The sequence below is a fragment of the Palaemon carinicauda genome, chromosome 28 (assembly GCF_036898095.1).
Source record: "Palaemon carinicauda isolate YSFRI2023 chromosome 28, ASM3689809v2, whole genome shotgun sequence".
NCBI classification, from domain to species: domain Eukaryota; kingdom Metazoa; phylum Arthropoda; class Malacostraca; order Decapoda; family Palaemonidae; genus Palaemon; species Palaemon carinicauda.
Genome location: NC_090752.1, coordinates 22382431 through 22405743, shown reverse-complemented (window position 1 = coordinate 22405743; position 23313 = coordinate 22382431). Strand labels below are relative to the sequence as shown.

Sequence of the window (23313 nt, the reverse complement as noted above, 5' to 3'; positions counted from 1 at the left end):
ATGCTCCGGTTGGTGGACCACTGAGCTGGGAAGGTACCTGAAGGGGGAGATCAAGGAGGCTTTCACAGCAATAGAGGGTCCCAAGATCTTGTACCTCAATATGAAGGAACGCCTCCTCGACTGGTGACGAGAAGCCCCGAGAGACGCAATGCCAGAAGTAAAGCCCCGTTTCAGCAGTGCCACCTGTGGAGAAGGTGAACTGATGAAGATTTATGCCGTGGGGTTGGCCTCTTTATACAAGTCGGCATACCCTTGGACCAGAGAGAGTTGAGACGAAAGCTCTTCAAAACGGTTAAAAGCAAAGCTGCGAGTTTATCTGGCCACCATAAATGTCTCTGCTGGCCGTCAGGCCACTTGGCAGGATGTCCTGCACCTCTTGAGTATTCCCAATGAGGCATCCCGTCAGCGAAGCCAGGAGGCAGAGGACTTGGCCATTAGTCATGTGGGACAGGTGTGGTACGGCTCGTATTCCAACAGGGTTGCCATGGCTACTCCCAACCGTTCATCTGACCAAGGTTACCCAGACACTGCTTCTTGACCTGTCCCCAAACCTGCACCTGTGGAAGTGACCCTGCCATCATCTTGCACCCAGGATAGGTCTCCTCAGTACTTGGTGTGAGAAACCAGGGCACACTGTGAATGAGTGTCGCAGATGCCTCAACCTGTGCCTACGCTGTGGCGGAGCCAACATGTCGCGCAGTGTGGGCAACAAGCGCCCCGGATGCACAGATCACCTGTCCAGAAGACAGCTACTGCCCACAGCCATGGGAAAGAGACCACCTCCGTCCGGACTCCTTCTAGGTGGAAAGCAGTACCAATGAATGCTACTCCAACCCCGTCGTCCTACTTTGGTTCGACCAGTAGCAGGGAGAGCTGAATTGGGAGTGAGTCCAGTGCTTCTTCCCAGACCATTGAGAAGAAGAAGAGCAAGAAATCCAAAACCAGGAAGTCATCAAGAACCGAGGAGTATCATAGGGCGTTAAACACCAGACGTTCGGTATGGAAGATAGGGCTACATTGTAGAAGGGTGTGAGTGATAGGAAGATTGCTCCTAGTATTTCAGTGGCAGCCTCAGAAATCTCGATTTCCAAAGTTACCCCTCAACCAGAAAAAGGTCATTGCACATCCAATGACTCTTTATGGATTGGCCAGTGATAACTTGTCCTCAACACTGTCCAAAGCTTCTCCAACTGACCTCTCCAGGGAGGAAGTAGGAACTGAGGCTGTGTTGAAAACCTTTCATAAGGTTAACCTGGCGCAGTTGGCTCCAATACCGTTCATGATTGTCCCAGTGACCATGTCTTAGATTCCATCGTGGGAGCATTGGATGCTATCATTTACTCCAGAGCTGAGGTATACTTCCTATCATCGAGTGTAGTGCAGGATTACCAACTGCAGATGGTACCCGACACCATTGATCTGAAGAGTTTAGGACTAACAGGACCTAAGACTTCGGTACTGTACTGTTGACCCCTATACTACATGGAATGACATTCACTTCAAGTGTGTTCCATATAGTGCCTTCAGGGACTATGGCTGAGCACGTAGTGCTTGGTTACCAGTTCTTGAGAGCAAATGGGGTGATATTTGATGGAGCCTGGAAACGGCTGTTGGAGGTACAGTCAAACCTCGTTAATCCCGGTTTCTTGCTTCGCGGCCAAGGAAAAAAAAAAGTTATTGTTTACCCAACATTAAGAATTTGATTTCTAATAAGTCGGCAACAGCATTTGGATGGCCAAGAATAATGCAATACCTATTAAATAAAAATTCACATAAAAATTGCAGTAAAATTGAAGCTGGGCCAGGATTTCATAGAGCCTGCCCTCCTTTACACTGGGAGCGTTGCGCACCACTATCCTAGCCAAACACTATATACTGAAGGAAGATAAGAAGGCTCAAAATAGAATTCTAATACACTAGTTGGCAACTCCAAAGTGAACACAATAGTTTGACCGCTCAGTATTTAGATGGCGTTGTAGGTATACATCGTTTGTCGTCTGTTTGTTTATATTTAGAATTTGACAGTTGACACAACGAAATCATGGCGCCAACAGTGAATAAGTCACACAGTGTGTTTTTGCAATAAACGAAAAGAAACCGATCCTCATTAGGTGTTTCACAGGTTCCCTAAGGACAAAGAATGGCGAGTACTAACAGTATAATACATGAAATATGTGCTACTCATGAGTAAGCCCCACTGATAATGGATACAGTATAAGATTAAGGCTAGGCATCCGCAATACACTTTTCTCAAACTCTTTTATTTGGTCATAAAGCTATTGAAATAATGCATTTCTCAGGACCTGACATATTTGTCGTTAGGAACATGTTTATTGGTATGTATTATATTTAATTTTGATTTAACTTATAAGTGTGTGAATATCTCAGCATGTTTGCACACCTGAGTAGCATTACAGGAGTATACCCCTTCAACATATTATTTTGTTAGTGTTCCTTGTCTTCTTAATTTTTTTTTCTATTTCCTAAATAAAGACTAACATTTTACAGTATTTGTTTGTATTTGTATTTTCATGAACATTGAATGTCTCTTTACTGTCTGTGCTTTCTGTTTGCATAATTGCTTTGTCTTATGTTTGCACGATGTATTCAATTAATGAAGAAATCCTTTTTTAGTATTATGTTTTATCATATTTATAATTATATTAGAGTTTATTTGCATGTAATTTATGATGCAATTTTAGCTTCCTTCTATGTTATTTTTTTTTTTTTTGCAATTTCTATATGCGCAATATTATTTACTGTTATTTTTCTTATGTATAATTTATTAGATTAAAGTTCCTTTTATGTGATTTATCTTTCATTTTTGGTTGGCTTGTATGCTACCTTATTTCTATTTCCATCCCCTTTTGATTATATTTATGTGTGATTCAATTTAGTGAGTTATTTTGTTCCTTTTGTTTGAATGTCTATAATTCATTAGTTTATATTACTAAAGAGTTTACATGAGTCCATCATGCATTTCCGTTTCAATAAAAGAAAATTACAATTGTGTTTTATATACAACTAATATCATTCTGCAATGGCCCACAAATTGTAATCAAATGTATGCCTACACATCACATATGCCTAAGTTTAACAACTCAGATATACAGTGTTTTACTTTATTCGAACGTGATATGGTATAGAATATTTAAAAAGGATTGTAATATACAGTACTTGAAATTGCAAGAAAATCAACTAAATTATAAGAGACATTGCTATTAAGTTACTGAAAAAACAGACTGAGAAACAAGGATATGTATTCTTAATCTATAAATGTACCTATTCATAAAAATACAATTTAGTTATCTGAAATTTAAGAGCGTCATAAATATAAGAATAAAATATACTGACGTAGTAATGCAAATTATTTACAATCGAACTCCATCCTATATTCCCGTAAGGTTATAGATGGAGCCATTCGTTTCGGATGGGAGTATCTGGCATCTTTTCATAGCACACTCATTTGAGTGCTATTAGGCTCAGCCTTCCTATTTTCCTTCAGCATACAGTCTTTGATCCTAGCTCTCTCTGTACAATGCGTATCCATTTACTGTGGTACAAAATTACAGCTATATTTTAAATAAACCAGATTTTGATTAAACTGCTGTTTCACTTAAATGTATCCAATAATAATGCATCTAATATTTACATCTTAGTATCGAATTTATAATTAAATACATAGCGAATTATAGTCTCATGCATTGTTTACGTTCAAAGCAGCTGATGAAATCTGCGTGAGTCCGTCGTCAGCTTATATTCACTTTCATGATATTATCCCACTGATTGACCATTAACTTTCACAGAATTACCTCACTGATGTAACCTATCATGCATATTAGTATGATATCTCCTTCACATTATTACTGTCCTTCACTTATTATTATTATATCCTTAATCCTTTCCCAAATCCCTTTCGAACATTTACTTTGCCCACACACATCTACAATGTATTGTTCTAACTCTTTTTTTCGCGATTTTATTAATCTTTTTTAGCATTAATTCTATTCCCACTCCTATTTTTCATTCCTTCTTCTCGCATTTCCCAAATTCATTAACTCCGCTAATTTATTTGAATGAGCGTAGCTTTGGCTGAGGGAATGTGCAAGAAGTAACTTGACTGCAACAAGGTCCTGGCAATTCTGAACCCACGCATGCAATCTATCGCCCACCCGTGTTTCGTCTCTTTGTCATACTTTTTCATCCTTCTCTCTCCATGAGTTTCACTTAACTGCTTCCAATAATAATGCATGTAATATTCACACTTCAGTGTCATATTTATAATTAAAAACAAAGCGAATTAAAATCTTATGCATTGTTTACATTCAAATCAGCTGATCAACCCTGTCTTGTCAGTCATCAACCTCCATTTTCGGATCAAATAACTCCCTTATCAATAAGGCATACTACCGCCGATGCACGATACAGTATTCTATAGTTTTAAGCTCTGTGGTGCTTGATTGTAAAGCCTCAATAGAGACTTAGCAAAATACAAAGATTTCATTTAATACACACGCGTTACGTTATTGCTGTCCTTCGAATCGAAGACGACTTCTGCTTCGCTGTGATGGGGATGAAGTTAGATCTGTTGTCGTTGGTGCCATCTTGCATGGCTGTGAAGACCAATTCTGGATCCACACACTCTGCCACACGACTGGCAAGTCAGGTCTGGGTTGACCAGGGGGTATCGGATCTCGACGGTTTTGTCTTCTCTCCCTGCGCTGATGTCTTGCCTGGTTCCGGGTGTCTTCAAGTTGATTGACTCCAGCTTTACAGAGTGAGCACCATAGTGGTCTGTCAGAGGCGTTCATTTCTAGTTGCTCAGGTTGTATGTTGCACTTCTTGAGCGTAGCTTTGATGTTGTCCTTGTACCTCTTTTTCTGACCCTCTGGATTACGGCGAGCTTCAGGGAGCTGACTGTAGAGGACCTGACGAGGAAGGCGATGTTCTGGCATACGGATGACATGGCCGATCCACCTGAGTTGTTTTTCTGCCAATGTGGATTCTATACTCAGCAGGTTTGAACGGTGGAGAATTTCAGAATGAGGTACTTTGTCTTGCCATGTGAGCCCTAATATACGCTGAAGACAGCGAATATGGAATGCCTCAAGTTGTTTTACATGTCGACGGTAAGCCGTCCAGGATTCTGCTCCATATAGCAAGGTGGACATGCAGACAGCTCTGTATACACCTACTTTAGTTTCTGTCTTGAGGTGGTGATTTAGGAAGACTCTGGACCTGAGTCGGCCAAAAGATGCGGAGGCATGATTTATCGGGGCAACTATTTTTAGTGAAGATGCTTCCAAGGTAGATGAAGCTATCAGCTTGTTTGATGGCTTCCCCATTCAGATGAAATACTGGGGGATCTCCTGCAATTATTTGCTGGAATAGGATTTCAGTTTTGTTGATGCTAACTTTGAGTCCCATGGCTCGGTAAATTGATGAGACAATGGTAAGGCTGCGTTGGAGGGCATCTGGTGAGTGAGCCACTAGACCGCAATCATATGCATATTGGAGTTCCATTAGGTATGTCAGTGTTTTTTTTGTCACAGACTGGAGGCGCCTAAGGTTGAATAAGTTTCCGTCTAGTCGAAACTGCACTTTCAATTGATCTTCTTCGTTGACTTGTTGGTGGCTCAGGAGGGTGACTGCAGTGAGGTAGATGTTGAATATCACTGGAGCCAGGACACATCCTTGTTTTACTCCAGTTTCTACCCTGAAAAGTTGTGATTTACTACCACCCATACTTACACAGGCTTGCATATCATTGTGTAAGTTCCTTAGAATGTTAAGGAATTTCGGAGGTACTCCAAATTTAGAGAGAGCAGTCCATAAAAGGTCTCTGTTCACCGTGTCGAAGGCCTTGGTTAGATCGATAAAGGCTATGTGAAGATCACGGTTTTGCTCATGGCATTTCTCTTGTAGTTGTTGGGCCACGAATATCATGTCACAAGTACTGCGTTCTTTACGAAAGCCACATTGCGTCTCTGGTAGTACATTTTCTGAAATGTTTTTGCAAAGTCTTGCAAGCATTATTCTTGCCAGGATTTTACTTGCAACGCCGAGCAAGGTGATGCCTCTGCTATTGTCACAGAGGGAACGGTCTCCTTTACGTTTGTAGATGGTGACAATGTCTGAGACAAGCCACTCATGGGGGACTTCTTCCATGTTCCAAATAGAGAGAATAAGGTTGTGGAGATGTTGATGGAGTAAGTAGCCCCCCTCCTTGAATAGTTCAGCTGGTAGACCATCAGGGCCGGGGCTTTTGTTGTTTTTTCATGGCCTTTATGGCTTGTATAGTTTCTGGGAAAGTGGGGTTGGTATCTAGGATTTCTGAGTGAGGGACATCAGGGATGTTGTTGAGGATATTAGGCTCTACAGGATTTCGTTAGTTAAGGATCAAGCTGAAATGTTGTGCCCAGCAATCTATTTTTAGGAGGTTTCCTTCTAGAGAGTGAACAGGAGTCATACTACTTTTCGTTGGGCCATATAAAATTTTAATAGAGTTGTAGAAACTATGTTGATCATTTGCATATGCGTATGATTGAGTTTCTTTTGCACGGTCATTCCACCAGTTATTTTCCATGTCTCTGAGTATTTTCTGCACTTCTGATCTTAGCTGTTGGAAGTTTTCTTTGAGAGCTACAGAAGTAGGTTGTGAGAGCCATGCATCGTGCGCTTTATTTTTTGCTGTGATTAGGTCATGTATACCATCAGCGTTGTTATCAAACCAATCTTGATGACGTCGTGTGGAGAAGTCAAGGGTTTCTTCTGCATTTTCCTGAATTATAGTTTTCAGTTTTGTCCACTCAGAGTCAAGCTCAAAGTTGATGTTGGTTGGATCAATGTTAGGGATCTCAGCCAGCTTTCTTGCTATCCCGTGACGGTAGTTGTTCCGAGTAGAGGTGTCTTTCAGAGCAGGAATGTTTAATTTCTTTGAGGGAGGTTTGCGCGAAAGAAGAGGACGGATGGTTAGCTTGAGCTTAGCACATATTAGATTGTGATCTGTGTGGCACTCGGCACCTCTCATTTCACGGGTCTGGACGGCATCTTGCTGGTCTCGCTTTTTTATTATGACAGTCAATCAAGTGCCAGTGTTTTGACCTTGGGTGCATCCACAAAGTTTTGTGCTTGTTTTTGAGCTGAAAAAGGGTGTTAGTGATGACTAGGTTGTGTTCTGAGCATAAGGAGAGCAATCTGAGTCCATTGCTATTCATATAACCAACACCATGATGACCGATGGCGCCTCCCCAGATGTGGTGTTCCCTTCCCACTCTGGCATTAAAGTCACCTAAGAGGATCAGTTTATCTTCCCTTGGAGTTTGGTTAATGGCTGAGTCTAATAATTCATAAAAAGAGTCTTTTGTCTCATCTTCACTGTCCAGTGTAGGAGCGTAAGCACTCAGGAGAGTGGCATAACGACCTTTTGCAAGTGGGATGCGCCAGGACATCAACCTCTCCGAGATGCCAGCTGGTGAGTCTGGGATTTTACTTAGCAGTTTTGTTAACACTGCAAAACCGACACCATGGTTTCTGCGTTACACACACACACACCACACACACACAAATGCCAGAAAACTTCAAACCCTACATATTCTCTCTCTCTCTCTCTCTCTCTCTCTCTCTCTCTCTGTAATAAATGAAATCTGTTTCTTTGCTAATCTCTCTTGAGGCTTTATAAACAAGTACCACAGAGCTAAAACCTATAAAATATACCGGAAACTTAAAATAAATGCACATAAATTTATTATTAAAGCACAATCAACTATTCAAATAATAGTTATTTTCTAAAATGCAATAATGCTTCGAAGCTAAATCTAATATTTAGAGAGAGAGAGAGAGAGAGAGAGAGAGAGAGAGAGAGAGAGAGAGAGAGAGAGAGAGAGAGAATATTGGAAGCATTATTGCATTTTAGAAAATTACCATTATCTAAATAGTTAATTGTGCTTTAATAAAACATTTATGTGCTTTTGTTTTAAATTTCGGGCGTATTTCATTAGCAAGTTAAGTATTTTAGGTGCCGTGATCGGATCAGCTGATATGATCACTTGTTTCGGACAACTAGGAATGTTTACATTATTTCCAAAGAGTGGTGGTTGTCCAAAACTTCAAAATCTGCAGGTTATCGGTACCTACACTATGAAATACAGCAAAACAATGATGCAAACAAGTTTGAAAAAAAAAACTTAATGCAATAAACTTAAAATTAAAAACCATCAAAATCAACAGTCATTTGAACTATTAAAAAGTGCTTTAAAAAATCATCATGAGACCATCGTCTTGAGGATAATCTTCGTTGCTTTCGTTTCCACTAATAGCATAGTATTGCTGTCATCGTCCTCCGTTTTGTCTAAATTGGTTGAAATGCTTTTGCCATATATTTGGAAATCCAAAATAAATTGAATAAATATGATTTTATATCATACTTTTGCTAAACACGCCACCTAAAACCGAAACTATTGTTTAGTTTACGTTCCATCGCCGATCATGACGAACAAACGGACGCATTTACACATCTTTGTAGACTATAGGTTAGAAATTCAACATAAATGAAATAAAAGCGATTTTATGTCATGTTTTTCTTAAAAACGTCGCCTAAAACAAATTTTTTGTTTACGTTTCATCGCCGATCATAACGAACAAACGAACGCATTTCACATGCAAGTGATAACCAATGATACCAAGAGCTTTTAGTAAAGATGTTATCATGAATAAAGAATATTATACGTGAGAAAAAAATATTTATGACTAAAGTGTAGTAACAGGCTGGCCTTGAAATTGCCGCCCGCCCATTACATGGAGTATATGATAAAAACGTTTTTTTTTTTTTTTTTTTTTTTTTTTTTTTTTATGGAACTGTGGGGTTCGCCGTTTTCATGGAGTCATACTTTACACGACAATATACGGTATATGTTTTATCAAAGCTCAATTAACTGGTTAAATAATCGTAACTTTCTAGAATGCAATAATGCTTCCGGAAACGAAATCAAATATTCGAGAGAGAGAGAGAGAGAGAGAGAGAGAGAGAGAGAGAGAGAGAGAGAGAGAGAGATCAGCTGTTGACAAGTGACTGAATGCACAGCTTTGTTTATTTATTTATAAGAAACAATTATTATCGAGATATTTAAGTTTCTAGTTTATAATATAAGCTGAATTTCTGTTTAAGAAAGCATAGATAACATACTGCACAAAAGACAACACAGAAGTTGAGTCATGCTTCTAAAGTAGCAGCTAGACTACAGTCGTCTGAACGAAAACACCAACATTTACAGTGAGTACAGTTAAGCTGTACTGTAGTAATATTACTGTGCATATATTACAGTACAGTATTACTAGATAAGAATACCTTTTGCTATACAGAGCAGTGAGGGAATGACTACTCGGTAAACTTTACCTTAGCACAATAATGTACTGTAACCTTACTGTGTCCCGTACATAGTGTACATGTGTGCAAATGTTCTGTACCCTGTACATATGATTATAAACTGGTGTAGGAACTCAATTAAAACTATGAGACAGTATTTATTGTGTTAATCATCAGCTTAGGCACCCGCTTGTGGCAAGGGCCAGTAACTTTTTAGGTTAGTAACTAGCCCACCCTCGTTTAACATTTATTCACAAATTTTCGCATATCGCGGCTGTCTCTATAACCTAATTATCGCGATAATCGAGGTCTGACTGTACTCCCCAAGAGCCTCTTTGGGAGTATTATGCCCCAATATGTGGAGCCTGTTACCAGATAGTGGTTTACGCACTTGAAGTCCACGTGGCAGATTTAGTTCCTATCACTGTAGATTTTCCTAAGGAGCTTAACACCTCTTTTAGGTGCCCTGCTTGTCCACAACTGTTGGCCAGAGATGTCTTATGGTGGCGACAACGTAACCCCCCCCCCCTCCCATCTCTTAAGAAAAGCTACAGCAATCACTAGCATCCTAAAACTGAAAGATGGGAATGCATAAGTTTTAATCAAGAGTTCATCTGAAGGAACTGCCAAGATCAAGAAGGGTGCTCTCTTGGGGAAGGTGTTCACCATGGCAATGGTGGATGCTCCTCTATCCTCCCTGATATCACAGGAGTGCAACCTGACACCTGAACTGAGCATATTGGAAGAGTTAGAAAATCTCTCTATCTCTGATGAACTGGACTCTTTTCAGAAGGACCAGTTCTGAGCATATTGAAAGAGATAGAAAATCTGTCTATTTCTGACGAACTGGACTCTTTTCAGAAGGACCAGTTCTGACACCATCGAGGAACAGTGTGCAAGGAGTTGCATGAACTGGGTATTATTGAACCCAGCATCTCTCCTTGGTCTTCAACCATTGTTCCAGTCCGAAAAAAAAGGACAACAGTATACAGTTGTGTATGGACTACCGTAGACTGAATAAGATTACAATCTCTGATAAGTTCCTGATGTCAAACATGGTAGACTCTATATTTGGGCTACATGGAGTCAAATATTTTACAACCCTTGACCTGGTTCATGGATACTGCCAGTTACCATTGGCAGAGGACAGTAAAGAATACAAGGCTTTCTCTACTGCCTTTGGACACTGGCAGTTCAGACGCTTATAGTTTGGACTGAAGGATGCACCTGCAGTGTTCCAGAGAGAAATGCATAGTATTCTCCAAGAGATCCAGAAAGCCAAGGGGATTGTCTACATTGATGGACATCTTGATTCTTGGGACTTCTTTCGAGGAACACCTGAAACTGGTTTTGGCTACTCTCCAGAAGCACAGACTCTAGATAAAACTCAGGAAGTGCTCTTGGATTCAAGCCAAGGTTAAGTACCTTGGTCATCTGGTTGGACATTCTGGTATGCATAAGCTGCCAAAATGCATCCAGAAAGTGGAGGACTTTCCTAAACCTACCACTGTTCGTGAGCTACGAGAATTCCTGGAACTAGTAAACTTCCAACGGAAGTTTATCCCCATGTGCTCACAGATAGCCAAACCAGTATCTGCCAAGACTGGAATACGCAAATCCCTAAGGGATCAGGAAACTAGCTGAACGGCAGAAATGAACTGTCCCTTTGAGCACTTGAAGGAACTGATCCAGGAGGATATTATGTTATCATACCTTGACTACTCTGTGGATGCTAAACCCATGCAGCTGTTTGTTGATGCTTCTGGTGAGTGAGCTGGTGCTTGTATGTGCCAGGAGTCCTTGGAGCATCCAGGGGAGCGTCAGGTGATAGCATATGACTGCATGACCTTCCTTGACTGCGAGACCCTATACTCTACCATTGAGTGTGAGTTGGCTGCTCTGCAATGGGGAGTGAAAACCTTCAGGGCCTTCCTCTATGATCAGTTCTTCAAAATTCATTCTGATCACCGTCCCCTGATGTATCTTCATGACATGAAAATGGTGGACAGTTGTCTAGCACGGACACTGGAAGACCTGTCCGAATTTAACTGAACAAGACTAGCAGGAACAGAATCAAGGCAATGCATTTATCAGGTACAGTCCCACCTCTGGAGTTGCTCTTGGCAGCATCTAAGCTATTGAACCTAGAAATCTGAGTTCATTGGGGTTCCACTTGTCCTGTAGTCTATCGTGATCTATCCGTGACTGAGCCTCAGTGTGTGCATCTTCAGTGTCGGTCTGGAGTGCATTTTAACTCTCTGATTGAACTGCGCAATTACGTCCCTCCAAATGACGTGATTCTGGGCCATAAGATGGATGTGAAATCTTGTGTGCCTAACGCTGAGGGCTTTTTCACTGATGGTTAGGAAGTACCAGATGTATGTCCTATAATCTAGTACGTAACTGAAACAGCAACTTGTTAATCCAGTTGTACCCATGTGTCTCAACACTTGGCAGTAGGTATAGTAATGATACAGGAAACCTTATTTTGTGTTCTTGTTGATACAGGGGCACAGGTTTGCCTTGTCAATGAGTCTGTACTGAACCAACTTTGCATAGAGTACCAGGTACTGTCAGGAGAACAATTAGAGGGGTTGACCGGTATCTGCAGCAGCATTCTCAGCTATGTCTAGCTAGAGGAGATGTGTCCTTCTGGGTGGAGACTACCGCTGTTTAACTATACAGTGGTAGCTTCTAAAGACATTAACCTTTATTTTGTTCTTCGTAAGAATCTGCTTGACGCATCGTATCTGACACTGGATTCACCCCAAGAACAGTTGGTGTATGACCACACTGCTGTTCATCAATTGTCTATCAAGGTACTCTCAGTCTCTACGCTGCCTACTGAGACCACTGTCATGAGGTTGACTGACCCTGACCCGGATCGTGGAGTGTTCTCCGGGAATGCTCTTCTGTCCTTTAGTCATGTGGTCAAAATCCAGGGAGATTATCGACAGATTGAATCTGTCATCAAGATGATCTACTAAGGAGTTCCTGCATTTCGGGTTCCATGCTCCTATCTGCCCAATAGGAGATGTTGGTCTGACCTGGAAGTGCACCAGGGTTTGTGAGTGAAACGGAATCCAGATGGCTCTGTAGTCCCGGTAATCAAGTTCAATATCCTAATTTACCTAGTTGCCGAGACACAACTCCAGAATGCTCACTGGGGGATCGGGAAAATTACTGCAATGCTCCATCGACTCATTTGGCAATTCTTCTTCACCCAAGAGGTTAACTACTGCACTGTAATTGTTCAGTAGCTATTTTCCTCTTGGTAAGGGTAGAAGAGACTCTTTAGCTATGGTAAGTAGTTCTTTAAGAAGAAGGACATTCCAAAATCAAACCATTGTTCTCTAGTCTTAGGTAGTGCAATAGCCTCTGTACCATGGTCTTCCACTATCTTGGGTTAGAGCTCTGTTGCTTAAGGGTACGCTCGGGCATACTATTCCATCTAATTTCTCTTCCTCTTGTTTTGTTAGTCTTTATAATTTATACAGGAAATATTTATTTCAATGATGTTACTGTTCTTAAAATATTTTTCCTTGTTTCCTTTCCTCACTGGGCTATATTCCCTGTTGAGGACCCTGGGCTTATAGCATCTTGCTTTTCCAACTAGGGTTGTAGCTTAGCAAGTAATAATAATAAAAATAATAAATCTTTGATTAGTGTAATCAGGGATATGTGCTGGACGTGTTGGGAATGTCAGACTTGTAAGGTTTCAACGGAGGTGATTGCCCCGCCAACCTTGAAAATAGTGACCTCTTCTTTTTTTAAATTCGTCGCTAGGGACCTTTTGAGTCTCCCAACAACCAGTGCTAGTTTTATTGGATGTCTGATGGTCGTCAACCATTATTCCAAGTGGGTGACGGCAGTACCCATAAGGAATAAGAAGACCAGGGTTTTGTGGCGAAGATCTCTCCAAGCATTGGATGCCTCTCCTCTCCAGACTCTGTTAACATCTTTGAGTCTTGCTTTCAGGATTGGGTCTATCACGGCAGAGAACTGTAACAACTCAAAGACCCTTTCTTGTTGCAGGCTGGTAGGGACCTGACTGAGTTTGCGATAGCCTTTCCCTTGCTTTGTGGTAGAGAGAAGGTGTGTAACTGTAGATTCCAGTGAAGTCCTAGCCACTGGAATGTCTGTGCTGGAGATAGCCTGGACTTCAAGGTTTTTTGGAAGCCCAGAGATTGTAGGAAGTTCATGGCCTCTTAGGCTTTTTCAAGACATTCCGACTTCATTGCAGCCCAGATTAACCAGTCAGCCAGGTACACCATCACCTGAAGACCTCTGTTCCTAAGTTGTTGGACAATGGCCTTGACTAGTTTCGTGAAAAAACTTGGAGCTATACTGAGCCTGAAGGACAAAGTTTTGAATACGTAGGCCTTTCTTGGTAGTCTAAAACCAAGGTACGGGGAGAAGCACCTACCTATCGGGAGATGCCAATAGCACTCTCTAAGATCTATGGAGACGTTGTAGGCCCCCTGGGGTAGTAGGGTCCGTATTTGCGAGATAGTCAGCATTTGGAACTTGTCCTTCAGAATGAATTTGTTTAGTGGGGACAAGTCCAGAGTAGGTCGAAGAGTGTTTGAATCTCTCTTGGGCATGCAGAGTAGCCCCTTAAAAATTCAAGGATTTTGTGCAACGATGACTCTCTTCTGAAGATGGTCCTGAACATAATCCTTAAAAAAGAACCTCTTGAACTGGGCTGGTTTCTGTCTCCATTTCCAGCCTAGCCCTTTTGAAACTATGCTGTCCACACTCAGGGGAAATACAGAAGTGAAAGGCAGCTAATAAGTGAACCTGCCATGACCTGGTTATTATTATTAACTTATGAAAAGCAGGGGTGCAGCCCGTAAGATAATGACAGCCGTACAAGACGGCCAGGACGCTAAGAATTATAAATTCAAAGGATGTTCTGACAACCAGGTAGGATCCAATCGACCAATGCTAGATGTGGAATAGGAAAGAGCAGATGACGAGTCTAAGGCTGCAGCAGAGGCGACCCATAGCCAACACACAGCCAGTGCTAGAAAAACTCAAGCTGACAAGACAGGATGCAGAGACAGAAGGCGGCACCTCTGCCTAGGTAGGCTAACCCGGAAAAGGAGTTAAGACTCCATAGGAGGAGGGATATAGCACAGGGAGAGAGGCTGCAGACATAAAACAAGCACTGCCAAGACGGCAGAGGAGAACCCCATGGGGGTACCGACTCTATGCCTAGATACAGTTAGGCGATAGGGAGAACAGTGTTGGCAAGCTTAGCCGACCTATCGGGTGAGGGAAAAATCAAAGCTAGGGTGAGATGACTAGACAAGAGGAACATAGTTCCCAGTACAGTTAGGTTATGGCCTAACTAAGAAAGGGGAGGGGTAGAAAAACATCCAAGGGTGGTATCTAAGGTGGCAGAAAGATTTTAACCAGGGGAGGAGAAACTCACCTACCTAGACCAGGAGAGATAGCCTACAAGTAGACACAATAACAGGCACAAGGAAAGGGGAAGAAGGAGGGGGTGATGAGAGACTCAGAAAATTGTGAGCCAGCATGACAGGAAGGCCCAACAGCAACATTAGAACAGCAATAGTGTTCCAAAGGGTTTGCCATGATAGGGCACAGAGGAGTAGGGCACAGAGAACAAGTACTCACAACCAGGCATAGCCTACCAAAGACTAAGAGAGAAGCCTAATAATGGTTAAGGCAGCACAAGAGATGTACTATTCAGCATCAAAATAGGGGTTCAGGCATTCCAAATCACACCCTATTTGGGCTACTTAAGGCGATGGTGTGATAGAGGGGCCCGCTTTTTCCTCTCAAGCAATCGCAGAGAACAGTTTCCCCATTTTCCCCCATCTGGGGGCGAGGCCCCACACCAAGTGCCGACATAAGGCGCACCTAATTAACTTCAAGTTGACTGCAAGAAGAAACAGGAGAGAGATGATGAAGGAGGAATTTTCCTAGACGAGTGTCGATGGGCGGACACATGTTGAAGTTCGAATCCCCTACCTGCCCACATCAGGGGACTCATGGATTTCGCATCTTGAATGCAAAGTGTGAAGCAGCATGCTATGGTTGCAGCCTTCAATCTTCAAGAAATTTAGTGATTCCAGTCTGTGTTTTTAAAATTGATTAAACAATGTAGAAGAGAATTGTAAAATCTCTTGAGGGTCTAAAAATATGTAAGTATTTGCACTGAAATAAATGGCAACATAACTAAACATAATATTGTAGTGAAGCTTTTTAATGAAATGATTATGCCCCAAAAGCTTCACATTTTGGTGGCAGCCTTAATGGATAAAATGCTGTGTGATATTTACCAGTGCATACATTAATAAAAAAATTCTCTCAGATACCAGTTGAACACCATTGCAGAATAAAAATAAAAAAATAATTACCGAAGCGAGGACATGAACAGAAACAAGAGTTTAAACAAAAGGAATTCACACGAGAAATGTGGGTAAAAGAACCTCACTCTTAAATATGTCTCTCAGGTAAAAGTAAGAAATTGTCTCTCATTTAAGATAGGAAATTTTCATCTCGCTAGGGTTTCTTGAATGATGCGCGAATTTTGTTATTATTTTCTTGTGTACTTGAAATGTATTTTTTTCAAGTGATGATATCAGCCCAAACAATATAGGACTGAAATGTGATTTAGAATTGCACAAGTAGGTGAAAAACATGATGTCAGCCCAAACAATATAGGAGTGAAATGTGATTTAGAATTAAACAAGTGAAAAACAAAACTTACTTACCCCGCTAACATGAATTCAGTATGGAAATTAACACAAACAAGTTTTTGTGGAAATATAGGTAAGAATAACCCAGATAAAAGAAAGAGAAATATACAGTGGATAAGTGGTTAGCTGATACTGAAAGTAGAATAGTTAGTCTGAGAATAAACAATGAGGCAGCAATAATTAAACATGATATGTTAACAGTGAATACAAATGTAGGTGATGCTCACACAACCTCGAATAGTAAGGAATTTAAAAATGTAGCAACTTTAAATGAGTTTAAAGAAAAATGTAGGCAAATATGGCGATCAGCCAAAGAGACAGACACCTTAAGAAATCTACCCAAGTTCCTACTGGCTAAGTATGAGGATGGCTCGATGAATTATTTTGCCACACAAATGGAGGATCACATAGCAACAGTAAAGAAGGACATGATACCTTTGCCAAAGGTAAAATTCATCGTGATGATAAATCCCTATATGTCGACTTAGAAGAGGCATTAACTTGTGTGACAAATAGAATCCTAAATATGAGTTTTTTATTTAGGAAATCAGGAAATAAAATCTAAGGAAGAAATAGCCACAAATCCTACCAGAGAAATTCAGAACATATCAAATCGTTGCAGGGAAGTTAGAGCAGTAGATTGGAATAAGGCACAAATTACCTTAGAGTTAAACAGAATAATGGGCAGAAATTTAGGGCAAAGAAAGTTAAAAGAAATAGAGAGGACACATTCAAATCTAAGGGAAGATTACCTAAAAAGGGAGATAGAAATTAGGCAAAATAATGCAAAAGGAAGGCAGGCACAGAAATAAAGAACCCCATCATGAAATAAAAGAAGACAGTTTTCAGAATGCCCCTAAGGCACAAAGAAAGAGAAACTCAAATCCTCCAAATAGTGCAGATGAAACCAGTTAGAAGTAGTTAGCTGGATGAAAAGGAAGACAGGGGAAATATATAGGAAAGATAGGCATATGTAGTGGAGGTACATCTACGTTGCAAGTGACTATTTTATCTTATAGAGACTGGTAAATACTGTTAATAGACTAGGATGCAATAAAGTCATAGATTATTTAGAAATACTTGCTTCCAAATTTTAATGGTGAAAAATAAGTGATTTAAAGAAATGAAATTCAAACAAGTAAAAAATAGGGGTATGAGCCATCAGGTTAGATAGAGAATTATTAGCAAAAGTGTGCCAAATGATGAATAAAGATTCATTTTTTTTCTTTTTATATGTAACATTTCCAGATAAAGCCTTAAGATATCATAAAAAAAACAATCCCATGTTGAAGGATGAATTTTAATTGTGAGAAGTGCAGGCTTAAATAAAAATAATGATAGTCGATGTGTGATTCTAGTCGCTAAAGACACGTCTTTTACAAAACTGGCCACTTTGTGGGCGACGAATTTGACAGAAGAAACAGACTCCCGGCTAAGAAAGGGAAATGGAAATTAAATACAAAGGCAAGGAAAAATAATTAGTTTGAGAAATAGGAAGAGTAGCAAAGAATGAATGTACTCCTTGTGAATAAATGATAGGCACTACATAAATAAAATAGAATGCACAGCTAATACAGTGATAGAATAGAATAGCCTAAATAAAAGGGAATTCCAAGAAATTATTTTCATAGGCAAATTAAGCTAACTGGTAACTGCAATTCATGATTCAACTGGCGAAACATCAGTCTCTTACCAGCGAGTTTTCCCCGACTTCCCAACCCACCAGGTGACACAATTGATAGCTTTTAATTCAAATTACCCCTAATGAGTTAATATGGATGAAAATCAACAAAATATCATGCTCAAATAAAAATAAATTTCTATCTCATACTAGGATCGAACCCTGGCCCCTTCAAATGAGAGGCAAGGTCAGGAAGTCGGGAAAAACTCGTTGGTAAGAGACTGATGTCTCGCCAGTTAAATCATGAATTGCAGTTACCAGTTAGGTTCCGACTTCTTTAGGAGCCTCTGGTTGCAGGATTGGTAGAGACCTTGCCTTTCATTTGAAGGGGCTAGGGTTCGATCCCAGTAAGAGATAGAAATTTATTGTGTTGATTTCCATCCATATTGACTTATTAGGGGTAATTCAAATTAAAAGCTATCATGTCACCTAGTGGGTCGGGAAGTCGGGGAAGACTCGCTGGTAAGAGACTGCTGTCTTGCCAAGTAAATCCTGAACTGCAGTTAGAATTTAGGTTCCGACTTCTTTTGAGAGATTCTGGTGGCATGATTGGTATTGAACTTTCCTTCCATTTGAAGGGACTAGGGTTCGATCCAAGTATGAGATAAAAATATAATATATATATATATATATATATATATATATATATATATATATATATATATATATATATATATATATATATACACATATATATACATACATTTTTCATGCTGAAAATTGGAGCATATGCAGAGTGCTTGGATACAGTACTTTCATGGCTAAAAAAGGGATATTTTTTCCTACCATTCAGAGTCTAATTGATGATCTGCACTTACTTAAAAATTCACACGTTTATAACTCACTGAGGATATGCCTTTCATTCAAACTAGTGCAGTTGCCAATGAGAGCATATACGGGAAGTGTGGATACTATAGGAGGATCTGATTCTTACATTACTTAAAGAAAAAAGGCTATTAATAAGGACAAAAAGTCATGTCCCAGAAAGATTAAACAATCATATTAAGTAAGCATTATTTTTTGATGAAAAAACAAACCTTACCTGAAGGCATCTTTACTGGAGAATTTAGCAATTTTGTCGATGAACTTTCTTGTATAATTGAGGGCAGCATTCTTGTTTCAGTGTAATGACGATTCACTTGCAATGCACCTATTTAAAACGAACAAGGTACAAATATTAGAAAAACAAAAGTGCATGCACAACAAAAATACTATATAGTGGTTTCCAAAATTGTTTCATGTCACATTACTTTTCTATAGCCTATTGCTTCTTGTAGGTTAATGCATACATGCTTAAATGCTTGAATGATTCTACTACATGTCTTCCAGAGGTAGCTGTATCACCTATTATGTCTCTTCCCCAGAAAACTAATATTGAATTGCCACTCTCATCTCATCTGGCATCTTGAACATTCTTATGCTAATCGTTGTTTATTGAAAGAGGATACTTTCTGTGAATTTGTTACTATGAAAACTAAGTTTAAAGTGAGGAATTATAAGATAGGACTCTGTGTATCTTAGGTCACCGTTCTTTTTTTTCCTTGGTGGTTCAAGTTCCCATGCCTGTAGCTTATTTGTCTTAGTTTAGTTCACTTTCAGTGTTTCATTCTTCTGTTATATTACAATCTGTACCTCTAAGCATCCTTTACTATTTATGATTTGACTGTCTTTTGGCTACATGTTTAGGTATTAAGTATTTACTGGATAGTCTCCAGCTATGAAGTGCAAGCAACTTCACAGTCTAGTGTTACCTCTGAAGGTGCGTACCTGCTAACAGAGAAGAGTGGACCAAAGGGTTATCTTTATGGAACATCGACAAGAGGGGCCAGCAGCTTGGGATACCAATTGTCTTGATGTCATTAGAAGGCTGCCAGGGTCATTCTGAGACCCAATGAGATCAAAAGGGCACACACATCATCCAGATTGACCCATGGGTACTGAAATGGATCCTGGAATACCACTCATGGATCTAGAACTGGGGAATAAAACATAGGGAGCTTCCTGTTCTATTGGGTGGTGAAGAGGTTCATCATTAGTGATCCCCACAGCACAAAGAGTCTTTCCGCCATGCATAAAAGTACAGGCAGCCCTGAACACGTGCAGAGGTTAAGTGACAAAAACACCAGTGAATGTTTAAAATTCACAAATAATTGCTGCATCCCTTAAAGATACTCTAAGTCCCTCTGTTTTCTTATATACTAAAAAAACGGAGTAGCTTAACATTGAGAGAAAAGATATAAAAGTAATAGTATTTATAGTTTTATAATATAAAATACATAATACAGAACAGCACCTTGATAGAAAAAGACATAAAAGCTAGTACACAAGGGCCTGAAAATTCACTCATATAACTGGTTGTGCTGTGCTGTATTTGTTCTTATGCAACTAAGTGGTTTTATGTCTTTTCATTCACTGTGCATTCAAAATCCTATAAGAGTGAATGAACCTTAAATGTAGACATAAAAGCATTCATTTTTATAAGATCAAATACAGAAGAGCATACTCAGTTATATAACAGATGAGAGTAAGATAAAACCGTTACTCTTAAAGTATTGTTCTATTGGTGTTGTAAAATTGTGAATACTCTCCTGGAGGTGACCAAAATTTTCCTAATTCATCCAGGAAAAGGGGAATGAGAAGGCTTAAACCTCTTTATCCCGAAGGACAATGCACAAGCCCGGTCCCATACTAGACTGAGCGCTGGTAGCAGGAGTTTATGCTCTTATACCACGGCGCTGAAACTCCTCTGGTTGGGTCGGTTCTTCATAGCAAACCATCTCTCTCTTGCATACAAGGTGAGGAATCGGTCAGTGTCTCATAAGACCGCTCTTGATCGGTCTTCTTGAACTTTTTCAATGACTTCTTTTTCTTCTTACATGCAGCAGAGTTGCAAGAATCTGATGAAGACAAGTAAGAGGTGGAGGAAGAGGAGGAGGAGTTAGTATAATTCTTGCTCTTGCCAACCTTTTTCAGAGTTAAAGCATTGAAGACTAACGAAGACGGCCTCACAGAGGAAGAGGTAACAGGGTCCTCTTCATAAGCAGCTGAGACTATGCCAGCAGGTGGCACGCACTCCAACATCTCAAAATATATACCAGGAGTTAGGAAAGTCATCACAGGGGCAGCCTTAGAAGTACAGATGGCAGTCAAAACCTTCTCCAACAGAGCACCAGCAATATCCAAGGAAGGCCAACTTCCTTAGGTTCAGACCATCGACGTACAATGACAGGGGAACTCCGATACAGAGGGGGCCCTGATTTTCACTTGTAACAAGAAGATGACTGCAAAACGTCATGCCCCATACAAAAAAGCACAAAGATGATGGGACCAATGGCAGGCTTGGTATAATTCTGCCACGTTTTACTAACTATACCCAGAAACAACAGCATATTCTTGGACTTTTCTATTTATTCTGAAATGAGAAAAAGAAAGAATTTGCCAGAAATTTGAGAGGTAGCAAGAGTACGTCCGTACTGTTTGCAGCTGAAGTCAAAAGTGCTAGTCTTGATGACTGACAGGAGGGCGGGACTTCCTCTGTAGCACTTAATGGTAGTTATAATTACCACATTGAGTTTTATTGGACATTTTAGCTTTGCCAATATCATACTCCTATTTAAGAACGATGGGCTGTATTTGTGTAAGAACAAATCGTATCAATAAAAGGATGTAAAAAATGAAACCTTACTAGATTTTTCTCCCAAGAATGGTGCAACTAATAGGACTAGGATATTTAAAGCCCATAAATCTCAGATTACAAACATAAGACAGTTCACCAAGAGTTTGATCAATAATTTCTAAATCACTCTCCTCTGATTTAGGATTGTCTTTAACTTTACACTTGCTTGACATAGTTTTCCAACCAATTAGCACACAGAAAAATTCTGAAAACCAGCTGAAGACATATCAGTATACTGGTAACTGGTAATCAATTCAAGCAAATAATACGAGTGACCGATCCCAACAAATCAACATTGAATAATGAGGCATGCTCATACTTAATTTCTTTACAACAGAACATCTCATGTGGCGCACACAACCATAATATCCTGGGGGGAAGGCAATTAGAGCAAGGGTACTGGGAACTTTAATTTTTCTTAATGATAGACATTGATAGGAACAAGCTTCGTAGAGGAAGCCAGGTGATTGATTGATTTATTTAAAGTTTTCAAACAGCCTGACATCTACGGTCATTGACGCCGATATTTATTTTATATAAAAATTAATAGAAGATTCAATTAAAACCATAAAAGTTGAATGTCAGTAAAGCAGTTGAATAATTTTCAAAAGACCTGCTTCTGAAATAAATTTTAAAATGCCGCTCGCATGGTAGGACACATCATGTCCAAGAATATTGGCAAGGATGAACCTGCCATCCTCACCTCGAGCCTCAAACAGATATCTATTTCTCAAGTTAATATAATTAGGGCATTTGGTCAACAAATGCCTCACTGTTAGAGGTACTTAACAGTTGTCGCAATATGGTTGGTGGTGGCCCTTTAGTAGGAACTCGTGTATCAACCGAATGTAACCAATACCGAGACGGCAAAGAGTTGTCTCCCATTTTCGGGGCATCATGTCATACCTCCAAGGAGATATGACATTTGTTACATCTCTCATTTCATTGCCATCTAGACTATCCCAGTGCTGTTGCCATTTATTACATAACAATTTCTTTATGTTAGGTAGGAAATCATTACAGGGAATGGGATACCTTCTTGGCAGCAACTCGGATGCAGCATTCTTCGCCAATGAATCTGCCTTCTCATTCCCAGAGACACCAACATGTGCTGGAACCCAACAAAATTGAACCATTATACCTCTCATTCCAATAATAAAAAGCCATTCTAAAATCTTTAAAACTAGAGGGTTACTAGAATTAAAAACTTCTAAAGCTTGCAGGACACTCCTTGCATCACTAAAAATTGTAAAATTCTCCTCCTCCTCCAACGCTATTTTCTCAATAGCGATTAATATGCCATACAGTTCAGCAGTAAATATGGAAGCTGTTAGAGGAAGTGCACCTCTACAATTAAAACCATTACTATGTACTCCAAATCCAAAGCCAGCATCAGATTTGGAGCCAGAAGCCGGGTGAACCAATGGTAACTTTACCATAGGGGCTCTCAGGGAATCTATGCATTAATAATCTTCTTTCAGTAAGCCTTGGCATGGCATTAACATTTCAAATAAAAAAATTTTTGTTACATTCACTATTAAGTTGAAACAACATATTTCAAAGTATTTTCATATCTATTCAAAAATTTACCTACAGTTGGTCTTTAACATTTCCAGGGTTAGGCAACAGAGATACCAGCGTTGATAATGAATACATGTCACCCCTTAAAAAATCCCTTAGTGTATCTTAGCCTTGATATAAAAGCAACAGTATCCACTGTTATATAATATACTGTATATGAATAAAACATTTACAGTAATATAACAGCAAATTCAGGTCAGTGCCTTAGCAGAAAAGATAAAAATATATAATCAGATTAGGGATTGAAATTCAATTTATACAGTTCAAGTGTCAATCTTCT

At 39.8% G+C, this 23313-nt stretch overlaps 1 protein-coding gene across 4 annotated transcripts in view; it reads right to left on the bottom strand.

Moving 5' to 3' along the window:
- The window catches only part of LOC137621476 (nuclear factor of activated T-cells 5-like), a 426226-nt gene that overhangs the window by 14022 nt on the left and 388891 nt on the right, over positions 1–23313 (bottom strand). For 3 of the 4 annotated variants that reach the window (XM_068351807.1, XM_068351806.1, XM_068351809.1), the window contains one exon: positions 18819–18926. The exons of the other annotated variant lie outside the window; for it this stretch is intronic. In XM_068351807.1, coding sequence (XP_068207908.1) covers positions 18819–18926 — 108 coding nt within the window. The remainder of the gene's footprint in view (positions 1–18818; positions 18927–23313) is intronic. 4 annotated transcript variants of the gene reach the window in all.